The 26,563-nt window shown below is 27.2% G+C and overlaps 5 protein-coding genes across 7 annotated transcripts; 1 reads left to right on the top strand and 4 right to left on the bottom strand.

Annotated features, from left to right (window-relative positions):
* Window positions 1-73: 73 nt before the first annotated feature.
* Bm8842 (Uncharacterized protein) lies at window positions 74-1,253 on the bottom strand (the record flags this gene model as incomplete). Its single annotated transcript, XM_043074948.1, has 3 exons — window positions 74-236; window positions 454-570; window positions 1,150-1,253. The coding sequence occupies 3 exons, from the start codon at window positions 1,251-1,253 to the stop codon at window positions 74-76; spliced, it is 384 nt and encodes a 127-aa protein (XP_042930882.1).
* Window positions 1,254-5,039: 3,786 nt separating this feature from the next.
* Bm4183 (Zinc finger, C2H2 type family protein) lies at window positions 5,040-9,059 on the bottom strand (the record flags this gene model as incomplete). Its single annotated transcript, XM_043074947.1, has 7 exons — window positions 5,040-5,273; window positions 5,626-5,745; window positions 6,128-6,245; window positions 6,400-6,532; window positions 7,552-7,762; window positions 7,932-8,065; window positions 8,642-9,059. The coding sequence occupies 7 exons, from the start codon at window positions 9,057-9,059 to the stop codon at window positions 5,040-5,042; spliced, it is 1,368 nt and encodes a 455-aa protein (XP_042930881.1).
* A 4,142-nt stretch (window positions 9,060-13,201) lies between these two features.
* On the bottom strand, window positions 13,202-15,617 carry Bma-ubh-4 (ubiquitin C-terminal hydrolase UCH-L5, putative; the record flags this gene model as incomplete). The annotated part of the gene is made up of 8 exons (XM_043074946.1): window positions 13,202-13,267; window positions 13,482-13,670; window positions 13,886-13,976; window positions 14,089-14,243; window positions 14,435-14,536; window positions 14,950-15,078; window positions 15,305-15,404; window positions 15,481-15,617. 8 exons carry the CDS (start codon window positions 15,615-15,617, stop codon window positions 13,202-13,204), a joined length of 969 nt encoding a protein of 322 aa, XP_042930880.1.
* A 701-nt stretch (window positions 15,618-16,318) lies between these two features.
* On the bottom strand, window positions 16,319-19,857 carry Bm7269 (PRP38 family protein; the record flags this gene model as incomplete). Its single annotated transcript, XM_001895546.2, has 10 exons — window positions 16,319-16,358; window positions 16,724-16,873; window positions 17,257-17,433; window positions 17,557-17,615; window positions 17,877-18,008; window positions 18,228-18,348; window positions 18,702-18,781; window positions 18,896-18,964; window positions 19,140-19,301; window positions 19,744-19,857. 10 exons carry the CDS (start codon window positions 19,855-19,857, stop codon window positions 16,319-16,321), a joined length of 1,104 nt encoding a protein of 367 aa, XP_001895581.2.
* A 1,815-nt stretch (window positions 19,858-21,672) lies between these two features.
* Window positions 21,673-26,030, top strand: Bma-lec-4 (Galactoside-binding lectin family protein; the record flags this gene model as incomplete). 3 transcript variants are annotated; one of them, XM_043074945.1, is made up of 7 exons in its annotated part: window positions 21,673-21,675; window positions 22,576-22,688; window positions 23,136-23,247; window positions 23,846-24,110; window positions 25,060-25,172; window positions 25,376-25,495; window positions 25,908-26,030. In XM_043074945.1, the coding sequence occupies 7 exons, from the start codon at window positions 21,673-21,675 to the stop codon at window positions 26,028-26,030; spliced, it is 849 nt and encodes a 282-aa protein (XP_042930879.1). The 3 variants fall into 3 exon arrangements, with proteins under 3 accessions (XP_042930879.1, XP_042930878.1, XP_001895582.1); XM_043074944.1 differs by having other exon boundaries at window positions 25,367-25,495; XM_001895547.1 differs by lacking the exon at window positions 21,673-21,675 and adding an exon at window positions 21,942-22,031.
* Between the last annotated feature and the right edge of the window lie 533 nt (window positions 26,031-26,563).

Below are 26,563 nucleotides of genomic sequence, written 5' to 3'. Positions count from 1 at the left end.
TCCATATGTTCATTTAAATTTCTTAGAAATAAGATATTTCATATAATGCATGGTGTTGAATTACAATGCATATTCATTTCTCTGGTTTCTGCTCATTGAAAATACTGATCGTACGTGATCGGTGTCGCTCCTCCGTAAATCGTATACCTGTCGGTATTCTTGTATGGGGTGTTCCAGTTTGTGCTGTTATTTTATTCCTATTTGCAGTCATTACACCTTTTGAAGGTAAAGGATCTCTGAAAATTAACGCTTTTCTCTAACAACTCGGCTTTTATGACTAAATATCGTCCTATCGATATTTTCATTATGAAATTAATGATACATACATAATATAAAGCTTTAAAAAAAAGAGGAAACAGATAGTTTTCGCTATTTTCTTCCTTCTGATTTGTGGGCATTCGAAAATTTTAAAGTTGTATTAAAATAATTTTTGAAAGGTTCATTTGCTTTTACCTTGATGATTTCCCAATAGGAACAAAGATTTCTTCAGTGATAACAGATTCAGGAATTTGAACATCTTTTTCTATTGGGACACTTGTTATAGATATTGGTGCTGGTAGCTTTTGCATGCTAAAATGCACATCATTTTCAGAATCAAACACTAATGTGACACATAACAGTACAGAGGTGTGAGTTAGCAAGAATTAATATGGGCGTGAGTTAACTAGCAAAAATTATTAATTACGTGAGGTAATTATTGTTTCATTTTTTAAGAGTGAGTCGTTACTGGGGGTTTTTTTCCTTTTTTTGTAAAATTGAGATCAACTGAATTCATTGACCAGCCATATTTCTTCATTAATTTATGAAATTTTAAGATTGTATATTTCTTTTTTAAAATCAAATGAAATTTAGAATATACTTGTATCTGGATTCACGCTAAAGAAAAAATCCACATTAAAAAATTGTGGATTTCAAGTTTGAACTAAATTTATGATAGAACGGTACAAGGACAAAAAGAATTCACTTTAAAGATCAAATAAAGTGAAGGAGTATTTTTCAGTTATCGATTATCAGTCATATTGGTGATAGCATATTCTGACGGGATCAAATTTTTAAATGTTCAATTATATCGGTGCTGTAATTTGATTTTACAAATAAATAAGCAAAAATGATGACAATTGTTGACACATGTCAACTGCTAACTCTAACCATATCTTCTGCATATCTTTATTCTTTTGATAATTTTCCTCTGATTTCGATATGTATGAATATTCTTCACTTTCTGGATATTCATCGCTGTAATATTCATTCATTGAAATGTTTTAATCTTTAGGTCTAATTATAATTATAAAGCTTATTCAAATCATGTATCATAATCTTTTGCTCAAATATTATCACATAATTAATTCCATTTCAAAACTTCATAATAAATATTATGATATGTTAATAATAAATAAAACCTCACTACCGTGATCTATTTCCGCATACTGTTACTGAAATAATTGAAAATAATAATGTTAGTAAAAGATATGGAATGATTGCAATTGTTGTTTGTTGAAAATTTCGAATTGAACACCAACCAACGACTGTTCCACTATCTATCATTTCCTACAAATAACTTATAATATTTTTATTTTTTAATTTATAATTAATTTATGAATGAGAAATATTTTGATCGAAAAAGAAAAATGCATTATGCACTGACATTATGCACTAATTGATTAAAAAATTTGTTATATAGATTTAATTATATAATATCTTTTACCATTACCTCTTTTTTTGCAACAAATTATCGCATGAATAACTTCTTTCTAATTCTAATATTGCCGCAGAGAAACTTGTAGTACATACAATGAAAATAGTAAAAGAATAAAAAAATTTTTAAAACGGAATTGAAAATAATAGAAAACAGGAGAGGAATAAAAGAAAAATTATGCAAACACAAATAAAGTTGAAAACAATTGCAAAAAATACAAAATAAACAAACAATTAAAAAGTCAAAGTTAAAATAGAATTAATAAAAACAGAAAAAAATGGAAAAAAAAAACAGTAAAAATGAAAAATATATTAAATATAATAATTTTCTATCACACATTTTAATTTTGCAGGAAAAGAAATCGCTAACGCTTCATTAAAAATCAATTATATTAAATTTATTTTTGCTCAAAAATCATGTGTTGTTGTGATTCTCTGACTGAAAAGATAAACAAAATTATTTTGTTTAAAAATTTTTTCTCAATTCCATTGCTAAATCTATGCTAATTAATGAATAATTTCTTTTGTTGGAATGCAACTTCTCTAAACTTCTCAACAAAATTTTTGTGACAATTATTAAAAAGCAAATTCAAGAATTTTTTCTGCTTCGTAAAAATGTTCTCAAGACGTTTATCTGCCAATTTTTTAATTATTATTACAAAAATTTTCATCGATTTTTATTATTGCTTTTTTTTTTTCAAAATTCTGAATTATTTATTTCTTTTCATATCTTCAAAGTGAAAAAACGAGACAATTTTTTATTTTATATTTGATCTATAAAAAAAAATCTAAACAGTAAATTTATCTGACTCCTGATCATTACTGAAATAATTTTAGAGTAAAATGAATTATTCACTTTAACATATAATTTGATAATTTCCATTTAACATTTAACAGAAATAAGGTCATATATTTTGAAAAAGTAAAAGAAATTAAAAAAGTTTTTATAAGCAAATTTGATTTATACAATTTCTTTCCTTTATACATATGCATGAATGAATTTTAAAATAATTTGAAATAACTATGGGATATTCTTATGAAATTAATTCATTTAAGATTGGCTTTTTTTATAAAATCTTCTTTAAGTATTTCAAACATTAAATTTATCATGCTAATTCAATAGCAAAAAAAAAAAAGAAAGAAATTTAAAATAATAAACGAAATGAGAAAAAAGTGTCGATTTTTTTCCTAAAATTAACGGATTTAAATTATTTCAGATTTCCTCTGTAAAAAAAGAAAATTTTATCAAATTGAAATTTTTTGAAAATTTTTACATCCTAAAAATGAATAATACTGGGAAATAAATCCGGATAAGCTAGCAAAAGCTTTTCAATATCGATGACATATTGGAACATCAAAATGAAAAGATTAAAATTGGGAAATTATTACTGATTCTAAATTATTGTAGCCTAAAATTGAACAGATCGGATAATCTCTCATTTAATTATATGTAATAACACATGATGCACTGCTCTTTTTTAAACTATAGCATTTCAACTGTTTCTTTTCCTTCTCATTTTCAATTTGATTTTAATTGAAATTCCAATTTTTTCTAATGCACTGCAAACAGGTAAATAATTGATTGTTCATTAACATTTCAATTATTATAAAAGACAGCCATATTTGGTTTACTTTAAAATCTGTATGTATTATTTGCTGAATTTATTTTCCATTTATTTAAATACTTCATGCTTTTTTCTTTTGATTTTTTTTTACTTCAAACAATGTACAGGGAAAGAGGGAAAGAAAAAAAAAGGGGGAAGCAGTAAATGACTATTTTTTTTTAAAAAAAATTAATGAAACAATTCAAAATTTTGCACAAATTTATTTTGGTTTTATTCTTTTTCCCTTTTTTCTGGTTGGTAATTTTTTTATTAATATGATTTAATTTGAAGAAGAAAAACAAAACGAAAAGAACAAGTAATAAAAAATTTGGTTTATTGGTGAAAATTAATTCATGATTGACTAATTAATGCAATAATTTTCATATTCCTCATGTGTTCGCTTTTTTTTTTCGCTGTAGGAATTAAAATATTGAAATTGAATTGAAGGAATTGAAATTAGAGAAATGAATATAAATTATGTTGTGAGATTAATGGTATTGCTATTGTTTGCTATGCTGTGCCACCTATTTACATGTGATGGTTGGAAATCAAAATGTGATCAATTGGAAGTTGAAAATTTTCCACCCTTTGTATGGAATTTATCACGAAATGGGACAGAGGATTACTGTAATTTGTATGAGGAACAAACAAATATTTCCAGATGTCAGTTTCATTGTATGTTACAAAAATTTGGTAGAAAATATAACATTTTGGTAAGTTATTTATTATGATTGTCTCATTTACTAATTATTTATTATTTTATTTCACCTATTGATTATTTATTATTATTATCAATTATTTCATCTCTTTATTGCATACTACTATTAATTATTTCATTTGCTAAATTTCACTTTTTAATTTAAAATTAAATTGAAGAAAAAATGAGAATAATTTCAATTAAATACAAATCTGAAGTTTATATATATAAAGGATTAAATTGCTACAATTTGAAAATGAAATAGTGTCGCTAAGCATATAATATTAATTATTCTTTATTAATTTTTATATTATTAATAACAAATAAAGTTGTGCAAGATTATCAACAAATTAAATTCAGATCTTTTAAAAAAATTTTTTTTGATTGATCAGTGATTAAAATATGCGAAATTAGCAAACAATGGAACACTAATTTTGTAGAAATTTTTTACGTAGAATTTTTTGACAAATTAATGATAATTAAAATAATTGCTTATAAATAAGCGAATGAGGGAGAAAGAAAGCAAGAGAAGAATGTGAAAAAAATGTTGCTTAGCATTGAAATTGAAATCTAATTTGAAATATATTAATATATTTTAGGAATCAGTCAATAAATTCATTGGTGAAGAAATGATTTATGAAAATGAACGAAATGAAATACTTACTAAACGACTTCAAAATATTAATGGTACTGTTAAAGCTAAGAAATTTCTTTTTGAAATATTAAAACTGCAACAAAATATGGATTTTCCACTGGTGAAAATTCAACAGCTTATCGATAATATCACAACTGAATTATCAGTGCAATTACAACAAGAAGCAGTCAATTTATGGAATGCCATATGTCCTGATAATATCAATAATAAATGCCCATTAAATATATCATAATATTTTTTTTAATAAGGTATAAGAAGTAAATCAACGTAAAAGAGGTATTATTTCTAATTATTATCATTTTTCATACATTTAATTGAAAAAAAGGAAAACTTAACATGAAACAATGATATATTATTTATAATTTTTTTCTTTTCAATTGATAATAATTTAAGAAATAGTTAATGAGTGAACACAGTGTTGATGAAAATTAAGATGTAATTGATGTTCGAATGTTTTTTGACACATTTGACAGCGATAAATATTACATTGCTGTTGTTTTTGTTGTAGATGCTGTTGTTGTAGTTGCAACTGCAGCTGCAGTTGCGTTTGTTCTTGATGAGTTCTGCGTACGTGACTATCATGCGCTGCGTGTGATGCAAATGATTTACCACAATTAGCACACTATAATTACAATTTACAAATATAATGGAATAATGAAAATTGATTGAATATTATTAAAATTAGAAGCAAAACAACAAATACATTTACAATGCATAGCAATTGTAATAAATAAATAATCTAAAATAATAAAAAAACTTACTCAGTTAATTAAATTAACTGATGGATAAATTAAATGAAAAAAAATCCCAAAATCTAAATTTAAAACTTTGTTTAGATTTTTTTGCACTGTTCTATCTCTTATTATTTATTGTAATTAATAAAAAAATTAATTTAACAGGAAATTAAATTATTACTCGTCTTTAACTATATCATAATATAAATGCGATTTAAGAAGAAAGAATAATACACATACCTGAAAAGGTTTTTCGCCGCTATGTTGACGTACATGCGTACGAAGAATACTGCTTGCCGTGAAACTTTTACTACAAAAAATGCATTTGTATGGCCGTTCACCGGAATGCACTCGGAAATGCTAAAAATAAACTACTGCGAAAGGTTTTCTTGAAATTTGAATTAGAACGTGTTAATTCTCTTAAAAATATTACTTGAAGCAATAATTTTTTTGCATTTATTTCGGTTAAATAATTAAGTTTTAAGTTACTTCATTTTTCCTTTCGAAAGGAAGTCGCTTGGAAACTTCATTTTTTATTGACCGATTGAAGTATTAATTTATTTTCATAAAATGGAACTTAAATTGTATTATTCAGTTTAATCAAATCAACTATTTTGGGAAGTATTATTGAACAAAACAAAGAAAATTATTTTATGTCTATTGGAATCATATGAAACATAAAGTTCCATTATTTTTTAAAATATTAAAAAAAAAAAAAAAAAAAGGAAAAAATAAGCTATACTTTGTTGAGACTTGATGATTGAGAAAATGATTTACCACACGTGGAGCATACGTGAGGTCGATGATTTTCATGCACATGTAATACATGAATTCTTAATCGATCACGTTTCTCGAATGATCTATATTTTTGTTATTTTCATAAAAAATTACTTTAAAAAACTAGAATTAATAAAATTTCATCAAATGATAAAAACAAAATTTCCTTTTCAAATAATGTAAAAATTTAACTACAAATAAAAATTTTAATTTAAACATAAATTAATTATAAATAACCGTGGACAAATGGAGCAACGAAATTTACGATCACCGTGATCAACACATCGTGTATACTTGAGATGTTTTTCACGATAATATTCATAAGTAAACATTTTACCACAACGATCACATTTATAACCACCAATGTGCTCTATAAGTTTCCTTATTAATTTTATGATTTAATTTTGTTGTTTATTTGTTTTATTACATACCGAAATAATAATAATAAGACGTATTTAATAAGCATTGAAATAATTATGTGCGAGGTATAGTGACACATCTTAGTAAGTGCCAGAAAAATTATTTATGAGGCCATATTGATATTCTATCATTTGTTATCATCATGATCAATTATGATTACCTTAATTATCTTTCTTTCGTCTGTGTCATTATTATTTAAAATTTAAATAGCGTTTACTAAAATAATAGGGAAAGGTCATCTTAGTTTCTTTAGTATTTTAATAGAAAGATAAATTAGGTATTTAATTTATTTTTGTATATCTATTACAAATGTTAGTTTCGTCAGTAAATATTAAAATTGGAAATCTAAAGTTTTAAACATATGTAATGGTTTACTAATCATTAATCGATTGATTAATTGCTATGAAAAATACATTAATGAATTTCTTTTTTTTTTTGAATATCAGATTTATCTATCACAAAATTTTCTTATCGATATTTACATTGATCGAAAAATTTAATGTCAAATTGTTAAGTGCATTATGTATCACTTTTTGATTAATGTAAGACAGAACTATAAGTAATGCAGACACACCCATTGTCCAATAGTAGTTATAAAAGACTGTAACGTATATTTGGCTTAAATGTAATATTGGCACTTGAAATGGGTTCTAAACAAGTACTTGAAATTGGCCTAAATTGGTGCTTGAAAATGAAGAAGAAGGGAAGTCATAAGTTGATGTTATAAGTTGTTACTGAATTAATACCATTTCTACTTTTTACATCATATTAGCTACTAACAGCGACAATAATAAAAAAAAATAACAATTATTAATAACAATAATAATAATAATAAATAATAACGATAATAATAATAATAATAATAATAATAATGTACGATTTACGATTACTAAAAAAAGAACAGGATAAAAAATACACAATTTTAAATAAAATTTCTTAGTAGATATCAAATAATAATGAAATATAAACCTGTATGAGTTAATCCTTGCTGTATCATTTCCAGTTGTTGGCCCTCTTTATCATTCTGAAGCATTTTGCTTGGCTCAAGGGTCAATGTTTCAGGCTCATTACAAATAATTATTTCTTGACCAAATTCAATAGGGCGAAGAACAATTCCATTCCAAATATTAGCTTCCTCCTTATTTGCTGTTTTACACAATGATTGCCATTTTGATGGTATCTAAATAATCTTTTAGTACTAGCAATATGATACTTCATTCAAGATTGTCTTTAAAGTTAACAATAAACTAAAATAATGAAGCACAACAATAGAAATAGAGTAAATACAGAAGGAAACGCTATTTAAAAGTCATAGTTTATACAAAAAATAGTAGTAATAAGTAACTAACACTTAATTGATCACCCCTATTGAAACCATTCGGTGCTGAGCAGAATATCACGTGAAAATATCGTCCAGCACATGCGAAGCATATTAGTAAGACATTATCACAATATTCTTTGCTTGATAAGATATCTTTTATTACTATAAAAGTATGCAAAATTCTTTTTATTCTTAATCATTGCTTATTATTTCAAGTATTCGAATTAAAAAAAAAAAAACACTTAGTTCTCATACAAGATTGACATTTATTATTACCAATACTTATTTCATTAATTAATAGTTGATATTGTTCATACAATTCAAAAATTACCATCACTAAAATTATTTCCACCTAGTAGTTAATAAAAATATAAGCGTTTAAAGAGTTCGCAAATAGTAGCACACACAACATTCTGATTCCATTAATTTACAATTCTCTCAATTCTCTGATAATTAATGGTAATGGTTATAGTATATTTATACTGATATCTACTTAAACCACACGCAGCAAATTTGTCTTGATTATAATAATATGATGAAAAGTGATTAAATTTATAAGTGTATATAATTTTAACATATATTCATGTAATGCAAGTGTAAAATAGGATTGCAATAATACTAAACAGCACTTAATATAGCAGGAGCACTGTATAGTTAGGATACGGTATAGTATGATACTGCATATAACGAATGAACACTGGATAGATTTAACATGAAAGAAAAGATTTCAAATCATACCGGTTTCATTTGAAGTTAATTGTAATTGAAGGTTAACCATTTGGAGTTTATCACCACGTATTAGTGTAACAGGAAATGGTATTGTTGACATAAAAAGATCAGTTGGAAGAAGTGAAGGTAGTGTTAAAGTTGATGGTGATGATGATGATGATGATGATGATGGTAGTGGTGCTGATATATTATTTGATAATGTTCGTTCAGCAAACGATAACGAAGTCTGTGATAGAAATGGAAAGACAGGATAAACTGACGAGAAATTCTTGAACCATGTTGGTTGCACACTACCATTATTATTACTATTATTATTATCATGTTTATTTTTATTAATATTATTACAACCATTGTTATTGTTACCATTATTATTACTATTATTATTCTCAAATGGTGAAATAAATTCCGATGATTGAATTGGGTACATGATATTGTTGATGTCAAAGATAATGATGATGATGATGATGTCACAAGTAACACTTTTATGACTAGTCACCACGCTATAACTGCTGCTGCTATTGCAACTACAGTAGGATCCTTTAATAATATGATAGAAATTGTTTGGCAGTAAATCCTCTTTTTATCCCTTTCTTAGCAATTCTTTATTCCCCCGACAATGCGGGTGGAGTTAGCAGTCATCATTGGATGACAACTGTATCTGATATATCAAAAAGACAAGATTTAATCTGCGTTTAAAGTCTTACTACACACCATTATTATTTTCCTTTTCTTCATTCCTCTCAAAAAAATGAGAGAGTCCTACCAATATCATCAAATAGATTTATTCTAGAATGCTACAGTAAACCTAAATAAATGAATTGGAGAATTGGTTAGAAAAGAATGAATTCAATAATCATTATCTATCTATCTATCCGATCTAATTTAATCTATTTACCTATATAAACACATTATTTACTTAGCTGAAATAGTAGATATGAAAAAATTTGGAATTATGCAGATAAATACCACAATGAGATATTTTAGCCTAAAGCATTCATTTTATTCTAATCTAACTTATCCATTAAATATAGCTAACATTATTGCACTAACATATTCCGTCCGATTACTAACTAACTGGATAAGCAAGCTCATCAGAGTAAATGTCAATTGAGAAAATTTAATTAACTTTTAGAGGAGAGATAGTGAATTGAGTGCTATTTTCATCTAATTTACTGGATAATACAATAAGGTTACATTACAATATCCTTATCTCCATTCTCTAATTACATTCATTCAATTATCATTTCTATTAGCAAAGTAAAGCTTCCATTTGTATTGTTCAATTACCAGTCTGTTGACCTTCAACCCTCTGTTTTTCAACTATCCATCTTGTATTATTTCCTTGTCTTCTTTTATCTCCCTAATGCTCTATTTCATAAAAATTTTCCAAACAAATCTTTGACTTTACAGTATATAATTTCATGCAATTAACAGAAGTCTCCCTATCATTTTAACTTCTAAAAATGTTGAATGAACTTGTCATTTTTATCACTATCTAATCGATTTCTAACAAACTTCATATCAATGTTTTACATTTAAAACTATAAGCAATTAAAAGATAACAATTCAGCCATTTCTTCTTCTATCACTATTTCTTGAACATATTTTTGTTATTTCAATGACAATTTTATGTTGAAAATACTTCATTTTTTTTTTTTTTTTGAAATTAATTTAAAATGAAATTCATAGAATTAAACAAATGTATAATTGAGCGATGTATTTTTATATATTCATTTCTTTCTTTTCCTTCTTTTTCATTTTTTATTAATCAAATTGAAATATTATTATGTTATAATTTTCTGCCAAATAATTTGTACACAAAAGATTCTGCCAATAATGAAAAATAAAGAATAGAAAGTTGATAGATATGCGTGAATACCTGTAATTTTTACGTCATCATTAAATTATTAAATAAATGAAATGGTATGTATAATAATGTAAGATGATAATTAATTATCATAAAATTATGCCACCATCATTCTTCGACGATTTGATTAATTAGTTCTATTACAACCTAATTATTTCAATCCTCAAGTGTTAATTAATTTTTCTTTAATTTTTTAATTCGTTTTTACGTTAAAAAAAAATTTCTGGGAAAAAGTCTTGTACAAAGATAGTAAGAAAAAGATGAAAATCTAATTAAGAAGTGTTTAATTAATTGGATTAATATACAAACCATATTTTCATCATTATCTGCAGTTAATAACTGTAATGTGATAAATTCAATTGCTGTATAAAAAATAACCAAAAGTATATAAGGAAAAGTTAAACCAAACAGCATTCCAATTAGTATATGGCCAGAAAAACTACCACCGGTTGTAATTACGAATAACAATGAATAGTCACTTAAAAACAAAAGAAAAAAAGACTTTACTTCCTTTCTTTCTTTGTTACTTATCTTTAAAAATAATAAAAAACTTACTTGCTTTTTTCTTTTTTTAAATAGCCACTTTGATTATCACACCTAGTACTAGTAATAATAACAGTAGCAGTAGAATCGAAATATGTTTACATCAGAAAAAAGTTATCCATTTTAATCGAAATAGAACAAAATATTACTTTCTTAATGTTGATTGAATCAGTGGGGCAATAATACCAATAAAACATGGTGTCAATGCGGTAAATGGTGGCAAACTATGAAGTGTACGATTCGAGAGTGCATATCCTGTTAATAAACCCTACAAGTAATTTATTTAATAAAAGTTTCATATATAAGCTATTAGCCTCATTAGTTGTATATACATATTTAAATATTCTTGGATGCCATTTCTTACTTCAATCATAGCAAGTGTAAGTAACACGTGTCGCAGTATTATATCATTCCACGCATATTTTTTAGCTGATAATCTGTTTATATAATGATATGTTATCAATGGTAAAAGAACATAGGCAGAAATAGTAGCCATAAAATCACTGAAATAATAATTATTGTGTCAATCATTTATAAATAAAATAAACACATTTAATGACTTTTCAAAAGTTTTATTAGTTGAGAAATATGAAAACAGTTTATCTGTGATAAGAAATTATCACTTAAATCTGCTTACACACATAACTGAATGAATGAAAGGAAGATGAAATCATTGCTTGCATTAAATTTAATATTTAATAAATAAAGATTAACAGTTAATAAGTAGTTTTAGATTAGATCAAAAGTATTACTTATTTTACCTAATAATTTGTCTAATTAGGATTGAAAAGAAAATGCAGAAAGGGCTGAGAAAATAGAATGTGTTAAGAGGAGAAGTGCAGTCCATACAAATGTTTACATTATCTTTTCAGCATCATATTTTACAGATTTCACACTGAATACTGTATACAATAGTTTTGACTTCTTTTTATGCATTTGCGGTTGAAATTCTTTAAATTTTTGCTGATAATGTTGAATCTGTAAAAACAAACTATTTACAATTGCAATAGTTATCCTTATCACTTAGATTTCCTTTGAGACTGAAACATTATTATCTGCATTCATTGATTGAAATAGTAATTTTTTTTTAACTGAATTTAATATTTTGTTAAAACTAATACTGTTATCAACCTCACAAAGTTAAAATTATCAATATGGTAATACTGCAAGTCTTGAAATTTTAAAAATGTATTTGTTTTAGTTAAATTCGTAAACAGCATGTACAAATACAAATGTTCATTGAAGATTAAAGAGAAGTTGAACAGTGAAATAAATTTACAAAAATTATTGCTGGAGAATTTCTGATACGTTATTGTTTCATATCCTATACTCTTAATACGATAATATACGATGTGGCTTAAGTGGAACCACCTTATCCGGTTAATAATGTAAGATATCAGAAGCGTAACCACTACTTCCTAGTGACAATCACTTCACATGTAAAAATACTCGCCAACTTCGTTATCAAATTATATAGTACAAATGACAGGTGTATACACTCCCTCTTCCTGTCACTTCCTCTCAAACTCCTGCTTATTCATTTTGTTAATACTGTAGCAGTATTATATTACCTGATTGTCAATTTCCATACGAAGACGAGTTTGAATGCAAAGCATTGCATAATCATCAGACATTTCAGTTTTATATTGTCCAAATAATTTCTTTAAGATTTCATATTGTTTCTTAAATTGGATAAGTTTATAAAATTTACACTATAAGGAATTAACAAATGGTAAAATGTGTCACAATCCAATTGATACAGATGAACCACACAATGTACGAGAACTGAACAACAATGGAAAATAAATTATTGTAATCAGTATTTTTAAACTTTATGGTAAGCTTGCACTATTATAAATGAAAATACTAATATTTCAGTGGGAATATGCGAATCATATCTTGACACAAAAATCATGGAAATAATTTAACAAATGAAAAAATTACTCGTTTCTTTTTCTGCCCATACAGAAACTCCAGGAGGGCAAATTATAATTGCAATTGTAGAAATGAAAAAAAAAAAAATCCGCAAGCATTAATTATTTATGCCCTTCATTTGACACAAAACTGTAAATAGACCTTTTTACTTCTTTTTATCTAGCAAGAAATCAAATATGTGAAAATCTGCGTCATTTTTATCGTACATATAGTAAAATAATAAATTAGATTTTAACTCTCGATTTTTCCGATTTTTTCTCTGTTGCTTTACGAATTGCTTTTTCTTGAGCCTATAGAAAACAGTTATGACAAAAAATATCTTAACTTGAAAAAAAAAACCCTGCAAATTCAAGAGAAAAAAATTTTTGAACATGAAATGGAAATACTACCCGAAACAGGTACTGGTTTAAGTAGCATGCTTCAAAAACTTTGATAAATCAGTATATAAATAAAAAGTAAAATAAGTCAGCAATAAATGAAAGGTAAACAAAAATACAAAATTACCTCTTGCACCAGTGGTACCAGCCTGCCTTCTTTAGCTAATACCTTTAACATCTCGACAATAAACGGTATGTAATTATGGCGACGTCTAATATTTTCTGCTTTGAATGATTTCTCCTTTTCTTCCTCAGCAGCAATCAGTGCCTGAAGATGATTCATTTCTTCCACTTTATTATCGGTCTCCATCGCTGACTGAAAAACAAAATATCTGGAAGATCCGAATTTTAACAAAACGCGAACAATTGAAATCACAAAAAGGTACAACCTCCCATAAGATTGAGCATTTTATACTACCAGAGGAGTTGTAAAGATTATTGAACACTGAAGTAAGCAAATATTTAACGCAACTAATCACAAAAATATCGTATACAAGAACAGAAACATGATTCTAACCGCAGGAAAATTACCTCGGCGAGTTCGGCTAAACGTTTTTGGTATTTCATTTTTCGATCCGAAATAACAGCCATTAGATTGAAGTGAATTTCACCTGCGCTATACCTTAAAGTACTTTATGATTGAAGATTTTACTACAAAGAATAATATGATTCTAGTGGTAATAGTACTATAAGCACTGCGTTTCAACAATAAGCTATTGAAGATAAACTTTTACTTTCGGATCCTAGCATTGATGATTGGCCGCACAGCATCCAACCAATCTTCACCTTCTCTAATAGCACCCAAATCCAGAGGTGCCTCACGAAGACCATCCAATTCATAGATATGACCATCCACAGGTATGTACGTGATGAAATGATAATTATCCTCCTGAATACTAGGATATTTTTTTAAATAATATTTGCAATAAGATCTTTATAAAACATGACTAAACTCCCAACTACTATTGGCAGCAACAACTTCAGCATTTCTACATAAGGATTCAATTCAGCTCATACACAAAGATGTCAATTATACAATTTTCCTGATTTACCATATTGCAAGTACAAATAACAACAAACCTTTTCCGGAGCTTTAATATCCAGTTCAAAAAGATGTTGCCGTGAAAAACTGTTATGGACTTTCCTAATTGGTTCGCTGTTACCTAGACATAAACCACGATTCTGAAAGTGGATAACCATAAAATTCTAGAAATGCAACTCTAAAAATAAACCAACATACTCCTATTTTCGCATGTGTATCATATAAAATTTCACAAGTAATAGAATAAACCAAAAGAAATATATGCCCCTATATTGGTAGTTCTTTAAATTATAAACCAAAATCTTAGAATAAAAAAAAATAATTTTGCTTCAAAATTCTGCAAGAAACGCTGTTGGAGTTCCATAAGAATCAAAAAGTATTTCCACACAGTTGGATACTCAAGAAAGTCATAAACAAACATGAATTCGGTATTTCTAAATGAAAACTTTTTCATGTAAAATTTGCGCTGCTTATTATGAATTTGATACAGATATAGATATTTTGGAATACCGAAAATGTAATATGGCCTATACCGTATAGTGCAAATACTAACCATAGGGTCAAAATTTTGCGTGAAACTTTTAAATTCTTCCAGAATTGGACCAAGCACGATACCTGATTCTGTCTTTGTATTTAGTAGTAAATTTATTAATGCTTGTGTAGCACAAGCATTCTGGATCACCTGCAGTGTGAAATCGGTTACATATCAATATAAGTGCACATCAGTCACCTACTATCGTTTCAGCAACATCAGTAATTAATGGTAATCAATACAACCAACGCTATTGGTATCCGAGCTTATCTACTGAGAAAAGATAGTGGGAAAGTACACTTTTAGTTTCGTATATACAAGAATTTTAAAACGATTCAGAGAAATATTCTACTACGTTAATAAGTAAATGGATTACTTGTTGTGCAAAGAAAACTCGATTATTGTCGAGGACCAAGCTTCCACATGGTTCTTCACCTGCGCGCCATTTAAATAAGAATATCAACCCATGAACCGGTCTAAAATTATAAACCAATAAACTAAAAACAATAACTAATCAAAATGCTTTCAACAGACAGAATTAGATCCACATACTTCAGATCACTGAATAGCTGCTTATCTAGACTATAGAGTTCTTCAACTTGCACACCAGAAACACCAAATCCACGAATCAGTTCAGTGAAAACACCTGGATCAGATTCAATTAGGCACCAGTTTCCAGCATCCGACATGACCTATAATAAAATCGACCAATAATCGTACCAATAAAATCTCCGACAGTACCGTAAGCCATGTTCAAAGTAAATATAAAAGTGAACTGTAAAATCATATGGAAAAAAGTATAAACAACATCTATACATGATTTATTGATGTCCAAAAGCATTCAATAACATAGCGATATCTTAATAAGGAAAAAATCGACCGGAATGCAATAACAGACGCCTCATCCTGAGCCGAAGTAACATCAAGGAGAAGAGTATTACGAAAGAAAGGACATACATTGATTCCCAAAGACTGAGGTAACATTACCAGTTATGTTGACGCAACATAAATCAGTAAATTCATAGAAATAAATCGATCTCTTCCTTAAAACATTAATTACGAACAAATCACAAACACATTCGGTTTATCAAAAACATATTTGCAGACACCACTTATTCAATCGCACGATCTCATTTATATCAAAAGCTCTTATCAATTCGTCCAATTCTCATAATCTTTAAAATCGTCATACGAGTAGCATTATCGATCTAACATTTTGAATTAAACGAGTAATGTTATGATGCATCACAGAGCAGTTCTAAAGACTACGTATTAATATCAGTAACTGCAATAACCATATAACTTAGAGCACTGCACACTTTTATTTCTGACATAAGTCTGCAAATGTCAAAAAAAGAAGATATGAAAGTAGATAAACATAGAGACTGCTTCAAGATTTTGTATTTTTCTCCAATTTCTCCTGACATGCTCTGAAATCAGTAAAACTATACAACATCAAACATCAATATATATATGATTCTTTGAAATGAAAGAAAATTTGTTCGTACATTGTAAAAAAAAAGATAGTGCTCTGAAATGAAACAGCAGACATCCGAAATACATCTTATCCTGTGACCCTATTTGTGCTTTATCAATGAAGTAAAAGAAAATTTAACATTGGATAGTCAGAAATGACGACGAATATATTGCTAGACAAGTAACTGTCTAGTGTTCCATTCCTTAACTGAAATCTTATTTCAGTAAAACATTTTTTACACGGAGTGAAAAAAAATATATCACGGTTCCTCATTTTAGGTACATATAAATGATCAATACGTTTTAAATAAAATCTTACTTTTTAGCTTTTGCTGGACAATATTCCTTATGTTTTCGGCAATGGTGATGCCGTAAATGATGTTTACACTTATATCGATTACCACCATGTTTCCGCTTTTTGTCACTAGCATAACTGGACCTTGCAGTAGATTTTTCTCTTGATCTGCCCCTAGAATATATAAAGTAGATATTTTTAATAATCAGTAACCACTTTTTTTTTTTTTTTTTTTAATAATCAGCAACCAATATATATTATACAAAAAAATCCAATCGCCATATATATTTACAGAAACAAATATGCAAAGAAGTAACTCTCAAAAAAAAGTAATCAGATCTGATACGTACAGCAGTTTGGATAAGCATATCTTCATGCTAACAATGGAAAGTTTTTGTTTTAGAAAATCTAATCTTTGGGAAAAACGATTAACTCATGTTTTGGTCACATCCAAAAACAGAAAAAATACTATATTATCTGCGCTTATCTTATGGTAGTTAATACTATAATGTTATAACGATTAGACTATTATTGTTGTAATGATTAGATTTACTGACCTGGAATCTCGCCTCCTTTCTCGAGATCGTCCTCTAGTCCTATCTCTATCTCTCTCTCTGTCACGTTCACGGGATCTCTCTCGATCCCTGTCTCTGTCTCGGTCCTTCGACCTCTCTCGCAATCGGTCTCGTGATCTGCTTCGACTTCGATGTCTTTCATAATCACCTTCCCGATCTCTGTATTAGAAAATTCATTATTCTCTAAAATGCAGCAAATTCAAATTTATTCCGAAAACCAACAGTGAGAATGTTTCTTTATATAAGAAAAGTTAAGAAAGAAATATCAAGAGCAAAACCTACCCATGTTCTCGTTGATAATCTAGTTTCGCTTTCTCTCGAAATTTCAATTCAATTTCCTTCTGCAAATCCATGAAACTTTTATCTTCAGTCCTTCATATAAATAGACTAGATAAAACTAAACAAATGGGTTAATGGGTTAACCTCAGTGTTGTAATATGAAGCACTCCACCTCTCAATAATTTCCATGCAAAGCCCTACACTGCAGATTTCCCATGCTCCTAAAACATCTCCACCTTGCCTTTAGGTCTTACAGTATTCAGATGATATGCAATACATAAATAGGTTCAGCAGAGGAAATCCGCTGTTAATTTAATTTATACCTGAATTGGAACAGGGATTCGCGGAAATAGTGTACCATACCAGTCCAGTTTAGTTAACATCATCTTTACAACTTGTGCCATTACCATTACATCACCACCACCAGAACGTGGATCGATTTGTTCCTCATCATCCTAGAAAAAGACGGAACCTTAGCAACAACAATTTTTTTTCTTTTTAAAGTAATTAAATTGCTGTTTCAAAACCAGTGTTTTGTTAGCATGATAGAGAGTGTCGAGAATCCTAACAGGATCCAGGAAGCAAACACAAACTCAAACAAATGAAAGCAAAGTCCTTTCAATATAGGATTTTTTTTTTAAATATTTTAGTGAATACCGATCACTAACACTTACCAAATACGGTTCCATCCAGGCCCATAAATCTTGTGGTGGTTGACAAAATCGGATGTACATGAATCCAATACCTCGTATGTACGGTGAATCGCTGTTGTTAATCATACTAACTAGCTGTTTCCTAAAATTCTGCGACAAATCAAGCGTACTTTGAAATGCTTAGCAATAGCATCCAGTGTTGAAAAAACCAGAGCTATAGCAACAATTACCAACTTACATTGTCTCATTGAACATTACTAACTTACAGTTAACAATGTTCAGGATAATTTAAAATGGCATACTTATTGCTTAGCCACAAAATGCTACTGCACATATGTTATATATTAAATTACAAGCAAAAACGTACTAAATGCGCAAGGCATCTTAAAATATACCATAAAACAGTTGCAGATGAAAATCCACTGAAAAAATGAAATATTTGCAATGACTTGTCACAAAAATAAACGCAATCGTAACTCACTATTAAATCCATACCTGGAGAGCCGAATTGTAAAAAGTTTATAAAGAAGACAGAATGCCGTACTCACCACTCCACCAGCACCAACACCTCGTACCTAGAGGTTAACTTGCGTATATAAGATGATTATTTTTACTATAGTTTATTAAGTTCTCAATTAAAGAAGATGTAGAATACCAGGAAAAGAAGGAATACCACTTAAGCGACTGACCCCGCCGCACATGCCGGTCATCCCTTGTGTTTTTCGTGTACCGCGCTCCCACGGTTCGAGATGCTTCACCTGAAATAAAGTTAGTAAGTAGGAAAAGTGTCATTACTATAAAATCAAAAACTACCACGTTATGCCAGAAACCGTAATCTTCATATATAGAATTGCAGTTACTCAAATGTCAATGAAAACAGAAAAGATAGAGGAATATTCTACTTCACACATGTTAAAACACAAAACAACTTACACTGTAATAAATTTCCTCTGTAAGCTGTTGAAATCCTGTAGTTTCCGCAAGGTAATTTTTGTAATAAGTGCACTGGATAATATTTTCCAATACCAAAGCATTTAAATTCATCGTTTGCGTATTGCCCCACAGTGGCAAAATGTTGTTCTTCTTTGTTATCTTCTATAAAATATGATGGAGTATCACGAACCAAATTGGCATCATAAATGGAAAACATGTACTACTATGCAAAATATTAATAAATAAAGGAAATGTACTGTAAAAAAAGGAATAACCTGACTTTTGTTCGATGGAACGATAATCAATCTTTAATAAATCAAGCGTATGGTTTACCTGTTAAACTACAAGACTAAAAGACAAACCTAGCTAATATACCATAGGGATGGTAGATACATTAAAGTTAGTAGATGTATTAAAATATATCAGCTAAGTATCTAACCATTTAAATAAAGTACACCTATATTACTACCTACAATTAAAAGTAAACCTACACATAAACTTTTATATTCACGTGCCCCTACCAGTTGTCTATTCATCTCTTCCACTGAAAGACATAGCATAACTTGATGACTTATATTCTAACAAATAATGAAGTGAAGTGCACCTGTATATCCGGAATACTATTATCCGTTAGATCATCCTCATACATTACGTCGGTACCACCAGTACCAAGTCCTGCGATAAGCAATGCAGCTGCGCCACCATCCGCAGCTGACATATTTCCACCTTAATGTTTTTCATTTGCTAGTAGAAAAAAAAAAAAAAAAAAATGCATCACTCTGAACTCTTATCACACTAATCTTTGTAAAATGTACCAAAAACGTAGTATTAAACTATTGCTTAAAATTCTTTTAGAAAAATCTCCACATCCATGTTTAGCAACTCCACCACACCTAATCAAACTGCCTCACATAACTTTAATTGTTCACATCCTACAAAACGTCGCTCATGGCTACGTCACCTACAATCACATCACCAGATTCGCCATTGTGTCATGACTATTCAATGAAATGAAAAAGTTGGGCGATATGAAATCGCTTGGATCATGTCCGAGCAGATATTTATGTTTCAGCAGATATTGAAGGGGAAAAAAAAAATTTTTTTTTCACTCTTGTGATAGATATTCGAGTAAAACAAGTTTCACCTATATAAATCTATGAGAAAATTTAGAGAAAAAAGGAATATTTTTTTATTCATAAATTTGAGGAAGTATGAATGAATTGTTTACTGACATTAGGGAATAATCAAAAAAAAAAAATTAATCAAATAAAATACATTATTTCTTGCAATTAAAAATGTTGGCAATAAGAAATTTTGAAAAAAGAATGCAAATGCTGTTTAATTAAATGTTCATGAATTCTATCTTTTTATTTGTTTTAATTCAAATTTTCAGTTTCATAATTTTTACTTAATGAAGGAAATAGTACTATTCAATATTGAGACTTATCCGCGTCTTCTTTTTTTTTTTTTTTTAAAAAAAAAAAAAAAAAAACCCTATTATTTTGCTTCTGTGCAAATCTACAGTTAAAACAACCTTAAAATTATGTTATGAAAGAAAAAAAATATGAAACTAATATTGAAAATTATACCAATAATTTTTTTTTTATATTCTTTGTACATTAAAACAAACATTATTTTTTTTATAGTATTTAATTTGGTAATAAAATTTCGTTCTCAAATTAAAAAAAATGAATTTTTGAAAAAATAGGTATAGCACATTAAACTTTCCAATTGCTATAGCATATGTAATAGTTACACAACTTCTACTTAAATACTTTACAAGTTTAAGCCAGAAAAGTTCATCAGTTTACTTGTGTGCTATTTGAAACCAAAATAATTAATAATTTATGAATGCTCTCATTTTTTGCTTCTTTGTTTTAAACCAATTTTACTCTTCTACTTTTATAATCATTACTTAATTATTTTGTATCCTTCACCCAGTTACTCATCATTTTCGCCCAATAACTTTAAAACCTTTACACAGTTAATTTATAACAATAATCGAATTATATTTTGTGTGATAATTCATATAAAATAAAAATTTAGCAATATAATTAAATGCATACCAAAAAAAGAATTTTTCTTTTTGGTACTTTTGTATTTTTTGGATTTTTTTTTTGCCCTTCTTCAACCTTTTGCTCCTTTCTCATTTTTTAACTGACAACAACCATTGATGATTCATAAAACGATTCATATCTATGTAACGCCACATTTTGAAAATTAAAGAAAGTACACGTTCTCTCTCCTATCTTCAAATTTCGTTAACTTTTTCATTTCCTTACTATGTTTTACTTTCTATGTCTCTCCTATTTTATCTATTCGTTATATTTGAAATATTTACCAATTAATTTTTTTTCCGTTCAATCAGTTTATATTGTCAATCTTTCTTCTTTTTCTCTCTTCTCTTCCTCCCTTACTGTGCTTTTCCTTTGCAGTTTTATTCTTTCTTGTTTATAGCCAGCTAGCTCACAACATTGCAGCTATTTTATTTCACTACAAAAATTTACTAAACTTCAAGTTAAAATAAATTTCGATGGTAAGCTGTTAATTAACTTTTCCTTTTTGTAATCATAATAGCTCTCTCTCTCTCTCTAATTACTCCCCCAATAATTTTACTCATATTTGTTAAAGAAACTTTGCAATAATTGAATTCGGTACCTCCGGAACTGATGTATTCAAATTTTAAGTAAGTAGGCTAAAACTATTGTAACTTGTTGTCAAATTTGTTTATATCACTGATTAATGATTATTTTCAGCAATTTTTTGAAACTATTTTTTATGATAAGACAAAAAAAAAAAAGCATGATAAAAAGTTTTGTTTCGGGAAAAAATCTTTATATATTGCGAAAAGTGCGAAAAGAATGCGAAAAGCTTATAAATTTATCCCACGTTGTAAGTCCAAGAATAATATAAGAAAAATTTGAGTTCTCCGATCAATTTTTAACTTCGAAAGATATATATATATGACATTAAATTGATTTAAAAAAGAATTTTTTTTAAAAAAAAAAGAAAAGGAAAAAATTTTTTCTACTAGTATGAATAAAGCTTTATTCTTTCATGTATTAATGTGACGTTTAATCAATCCATTAAACTGATTTCGTCTTTTTTTTCGAAATGATAAGAAATAGAAAATATATTTAATATAATAGTAAAGAAAACAAAAAAACTAAATATTAATAATCAAAAATTTAAAATTATTTAGATGAAAAAAAAAAAACTGATTGATTTAAGTTGAGATGTGTTATTTTTCACATAAAATATTTCATTAACTCTTAATATTTCATTAAATGTTGCATTAGATCAAATATTTCATTACATACATATTAGAAATAGATAGTCTTTTACTAATTAATAATTATTTCTTATTAATAAATCAATATTTTATCAAATTCAAGTTTAGTCTTTGTTTTTTCTTTTTATCAGTATTCTTGTTTAGGCTCATCCAGGTGACGCAGCTATTCCAGTTCCATACATTTCAAAACTTGGTGCTAAATTGCAGCCTGGTCAAACACTTGTCATTCACGGTAGTATCGAAAATGATGCATCTGAGTAAGTGATAATAATCACAGTGATAAAATGCGTTATCATGCTTAATGTTATGAAAGAAAACAAATTAACAGAAAAAAAAATCGAAAAAAATATCGTTTTGAAATTATGCTAATTCCTGTCAAAAAAATGAATGACTTTTCAAATGTATCTTCAAACAACTAGTATTGATATATTACTGGATCAAGTTGTATATTTTTTGTTTAAACATCTTATTTGCAAATGCTGATGCATGAATGAATTTTCTCAAAAATATACTTTTTAAATTAACAACTTATTCAGGTTAACTATATAAGTAATAGTAGTTTATAAACTTTTATCAGTAACACTAAAAAAAAAAAATTAAATAACATTAATTTGTATCATATTACGTAAGATGTAAATAGAAAATTTTAATAACAATTTTATCCATTCATATATATTTATTGATATCAATAAATAATTTTATAGATTTGAAGTGAATTTGTTAAATGGCTCACCAAATATCGAATCATCAAAAGCTACCATTTTTCATATAAAAGTTTATTTTAAGGAAAACAGATTGGTTTATAACACTTACGAGGTTTGAAGTTTATCTCTCAATGAAAATTTGCATCATTTTTTAGAACTATAGGAAAGAGATGAAACGTTTAGAACATTATATAATAAAAGTTAATTTGAAGTGTAATTCTTAACATATTGAATTTAAATTATTTATTATCATTAATAATTCCCACTGATAGTTTTAACAACAGTAAATAGCGGATGAGATTTTTTTTTAACTAAACATTTTTAAATTAATTTCGAATGTGATAAGCTTTCAATTCCTTTTAATTATAAGATTTTATGCAATAATAATTTATTATTTTGTCATTTCATTTCCTTATAAAAAGAAAACTAATAGAATAATGCAATTGATAATTGAATCTATGTAAGATTTGAAACGAAATATTTCATAATTTAATATCCACTAATTTTTTTTTCCTTAAGAGAAAGAGAAAGTGAGAGGGAGCGAGAGAGAGAAAGAGAAAGGGAAAGAAGAATTGTCTCATGTTCAGCTATTGTCGTACTGTTCGAATGTGCTGAAATATCTGATCTTATGTTGCAGTGAATAATGATCTAAGAATTAATTTGAATTAATTAGTAATTGTTTTATTTTCATTTACATGAAATCATTTTAGAATGGTAAATGGGGTAAAGAAGAAAAATCATCTAATCCATTCAAAAAGGGCGATAATTTTGATCTTCGTATACGAATTCACGAGGATAAATTGGAAATTTTTGGTAATCAAAAAGAGCTTCATATTTATAAAGCTCGTATAAATGTCAGTTCGGTTGAATATTTAACCATTCGAGGAAATATCTCTTTGAAAGGTGTACATTGGGGTGGTCGATATTATACTTTACCATTTGAAACACAATTTCCGGGTGGTCATCTAAAAGCTGGTAGGTTATCATTTTATAATAAAATTATAATTTTATATTATCATCTAAAATCCATTCATTGATTAATTTATCATTCAGAATAACTAATTTCTTAAAGCTTAACGTATAATATCTTGATATTAGGAATTGTATTTTTATTCAATAAAATATCAACATTGATTTTTATATCTCAATTCTTATCACTAAAAACTAATAACTTTATCAGTTAATAATATATTAATTTAATAAAAAATCGTCTCATCTTTTTTGTTTGAAGGTCTGCATGAAGTTTTTTTTTTTTTTTTTTTTTTTTAAATTTATATATCGAATTCATATCTAAATTTGTTTTTACTAATCAAGATACATCGTTATCTATTGAGAACGCTCGTTTGTCAAAACTGACTAGTTTTTAAGGAGAAAAAAAAATGAAATTTTTAGGTGACTAATAATGCTGACAATGATATTTTACACGTAAAAAAATTTGCTAACAAAGTTTAAAAAAAAAATTAGAAAAATATCAAAAAAATGGCGCAGGTTATTTTTTTAAAAAAGGAAAGAAAGAATATTGCACTATAAATGTAAATTTAGTTATTTAGATTATTAACTTATATTTTGTTTCTACATTATTTATTTATTCTGTTCCATTTTATATGCTTTTCTTTTTGCCGAACGAAGTAATTTTTCATAATTCCAACTAATGAATTAAAATTTTTAAAGGTCAAAGTTTAATTTACTTTTAGATATTTATATAACGATGTAATTTTTTTCTCATTACTTTTTTTTTGACTGTTTATTATTTTTCAATTTTTTTTTTTATATAAATTTCAAATATATTTTGTGTATTTATTAAATTATTTACAGTTAATTGGAAATGATATTAAAAACAAATTAAAGATAAGTTAATAGAAAAAATTAAAATAAATTAATAACGTTTGATATCTGATTGAAATATATCAATGATGTATTACAGACGAACGAATTTACGTGTATGGTATTCCGAAAGGTGAACGTTTCGAGATTGACTTTGTATCAAGAAATGGTGATATTCTATTTCACTTCAATCCACGGTTTAAGGAAAAGCAGGTCCTTTAAATTACTAATTGCTATTTTTTAATTTTTAAAATTTATTCTTCTTTTCTATCCTTCTGCAGAATATTTTGGAATAAAATAATATCAATTTTAATTTTAGACATTTTTATTTTCAATGCATTTCAATTTTAATTTATTTTCAGTTCTTTGCTTTTACCTTTTTGTAAAACTATCTAACTTGCCATTAGCTATTGGAGGTAATACGCAATGCACAAATTGGTGACATTTGGGGACAGGAAGAACGTGAAGGAATATTTCCATTTAAGAAGGATATTGGTACCGATATCATCTTACATAATGCACCTTATTCCATTCAGGTAATTTATATTAAGCCTAACTTAATTCCTTATAATATTGATGAGAATGATAATATTTATAGATTACTTAGAATTTTTAAATGTGAAATCTTTTATTAATTTAGAATACTTAAAAAATTATATAGTTATTAATTTCCTACATGAATGCTATTTGATAAGTGTTTTTGATCCTTTTTTTTTTTTTTTTTTGCAAGACGTTTTTTATGACTTGAACTTTTTTATTGTTTTTATTCAAAATGAATTATTATTTGAAAATTTCATGCTATTCTTTAATGAGATGGAATTGCAATGAATAAATTTAACAGATTATATTTATTTATTTCACATAAAAGTGCTAAGTTCCATTTGTTGGCTCTCGAAATTATTTATTCTTTTTTAAAAATAAAAAACAGAGTTTGGTGAAAAGTTTTAGATATTTATTGATGGTAAACGTTATGGTACGTTTGCGCATCGTACAATAAAACCTGATGAAGACTATATGGCTCTTCGAATAGCTGGGGATTTTGAGTTAACAGGAATGGAATTCACGATATAATTGGAATATTTTGCATTTAGTTTCACTTTTGTCTTTTTTTGCTATCATATTTAATTTCCTGTTATAAGTAATTAATTGTAAATTGCATTATTAAACTTTTTTCTATGTGTAAACTTGTTCTTACAAGTTAATTTGCAATGTTTATAATTTGATAAGGTGTATTAATTGCTTATAGCACTACTCTTTTCTTTAAAATCTCTGTTAAATTTAAATTTTGCTTGAAATTTTTAAAAAATTTCAAAACTTTTTAAAATTTTAGTTTTGTGTCCATTTATTTGAAAATATTGCTAGTTTTAAACATTTGATTAGACAGCTGAATTAAATTAATATTTTGACATAACTTTAATTTGAAAATCGAAAATTGAGTAATTAGAAGCTCTCCATTGTTTTACTAAACAAATATTATGATATTAAAAAGAATTTTCTCGAATTTTTTCCTGTATAGCTTATTTTCATAAAATTTTCTTAGTATTTGAATTTGTTTCATTCTGTTAATGCATGGTGACACCTTATAACTATTTCAATTTCTGAAA

Source organism: Brugia malayi, assembly GCF_000002995.4.
Source record: "Brugia malayi strain FR3 genome assembly, contig: Bm_v4_ChrX_scaffold_001, whole genome shotgun sequence".
NCBI classification, from domain to species: Eukaryota; Metazoa; Nematoda; class Chromadorea; order Rhabditida; family Onchocercidae; genus Brugia; species Brugia malayi.
The sequence above is the reverse complement of the archived record's forward strand: the minus strand, read 5'-3'. Positions and strand labels throughout refer to the sequence as shown.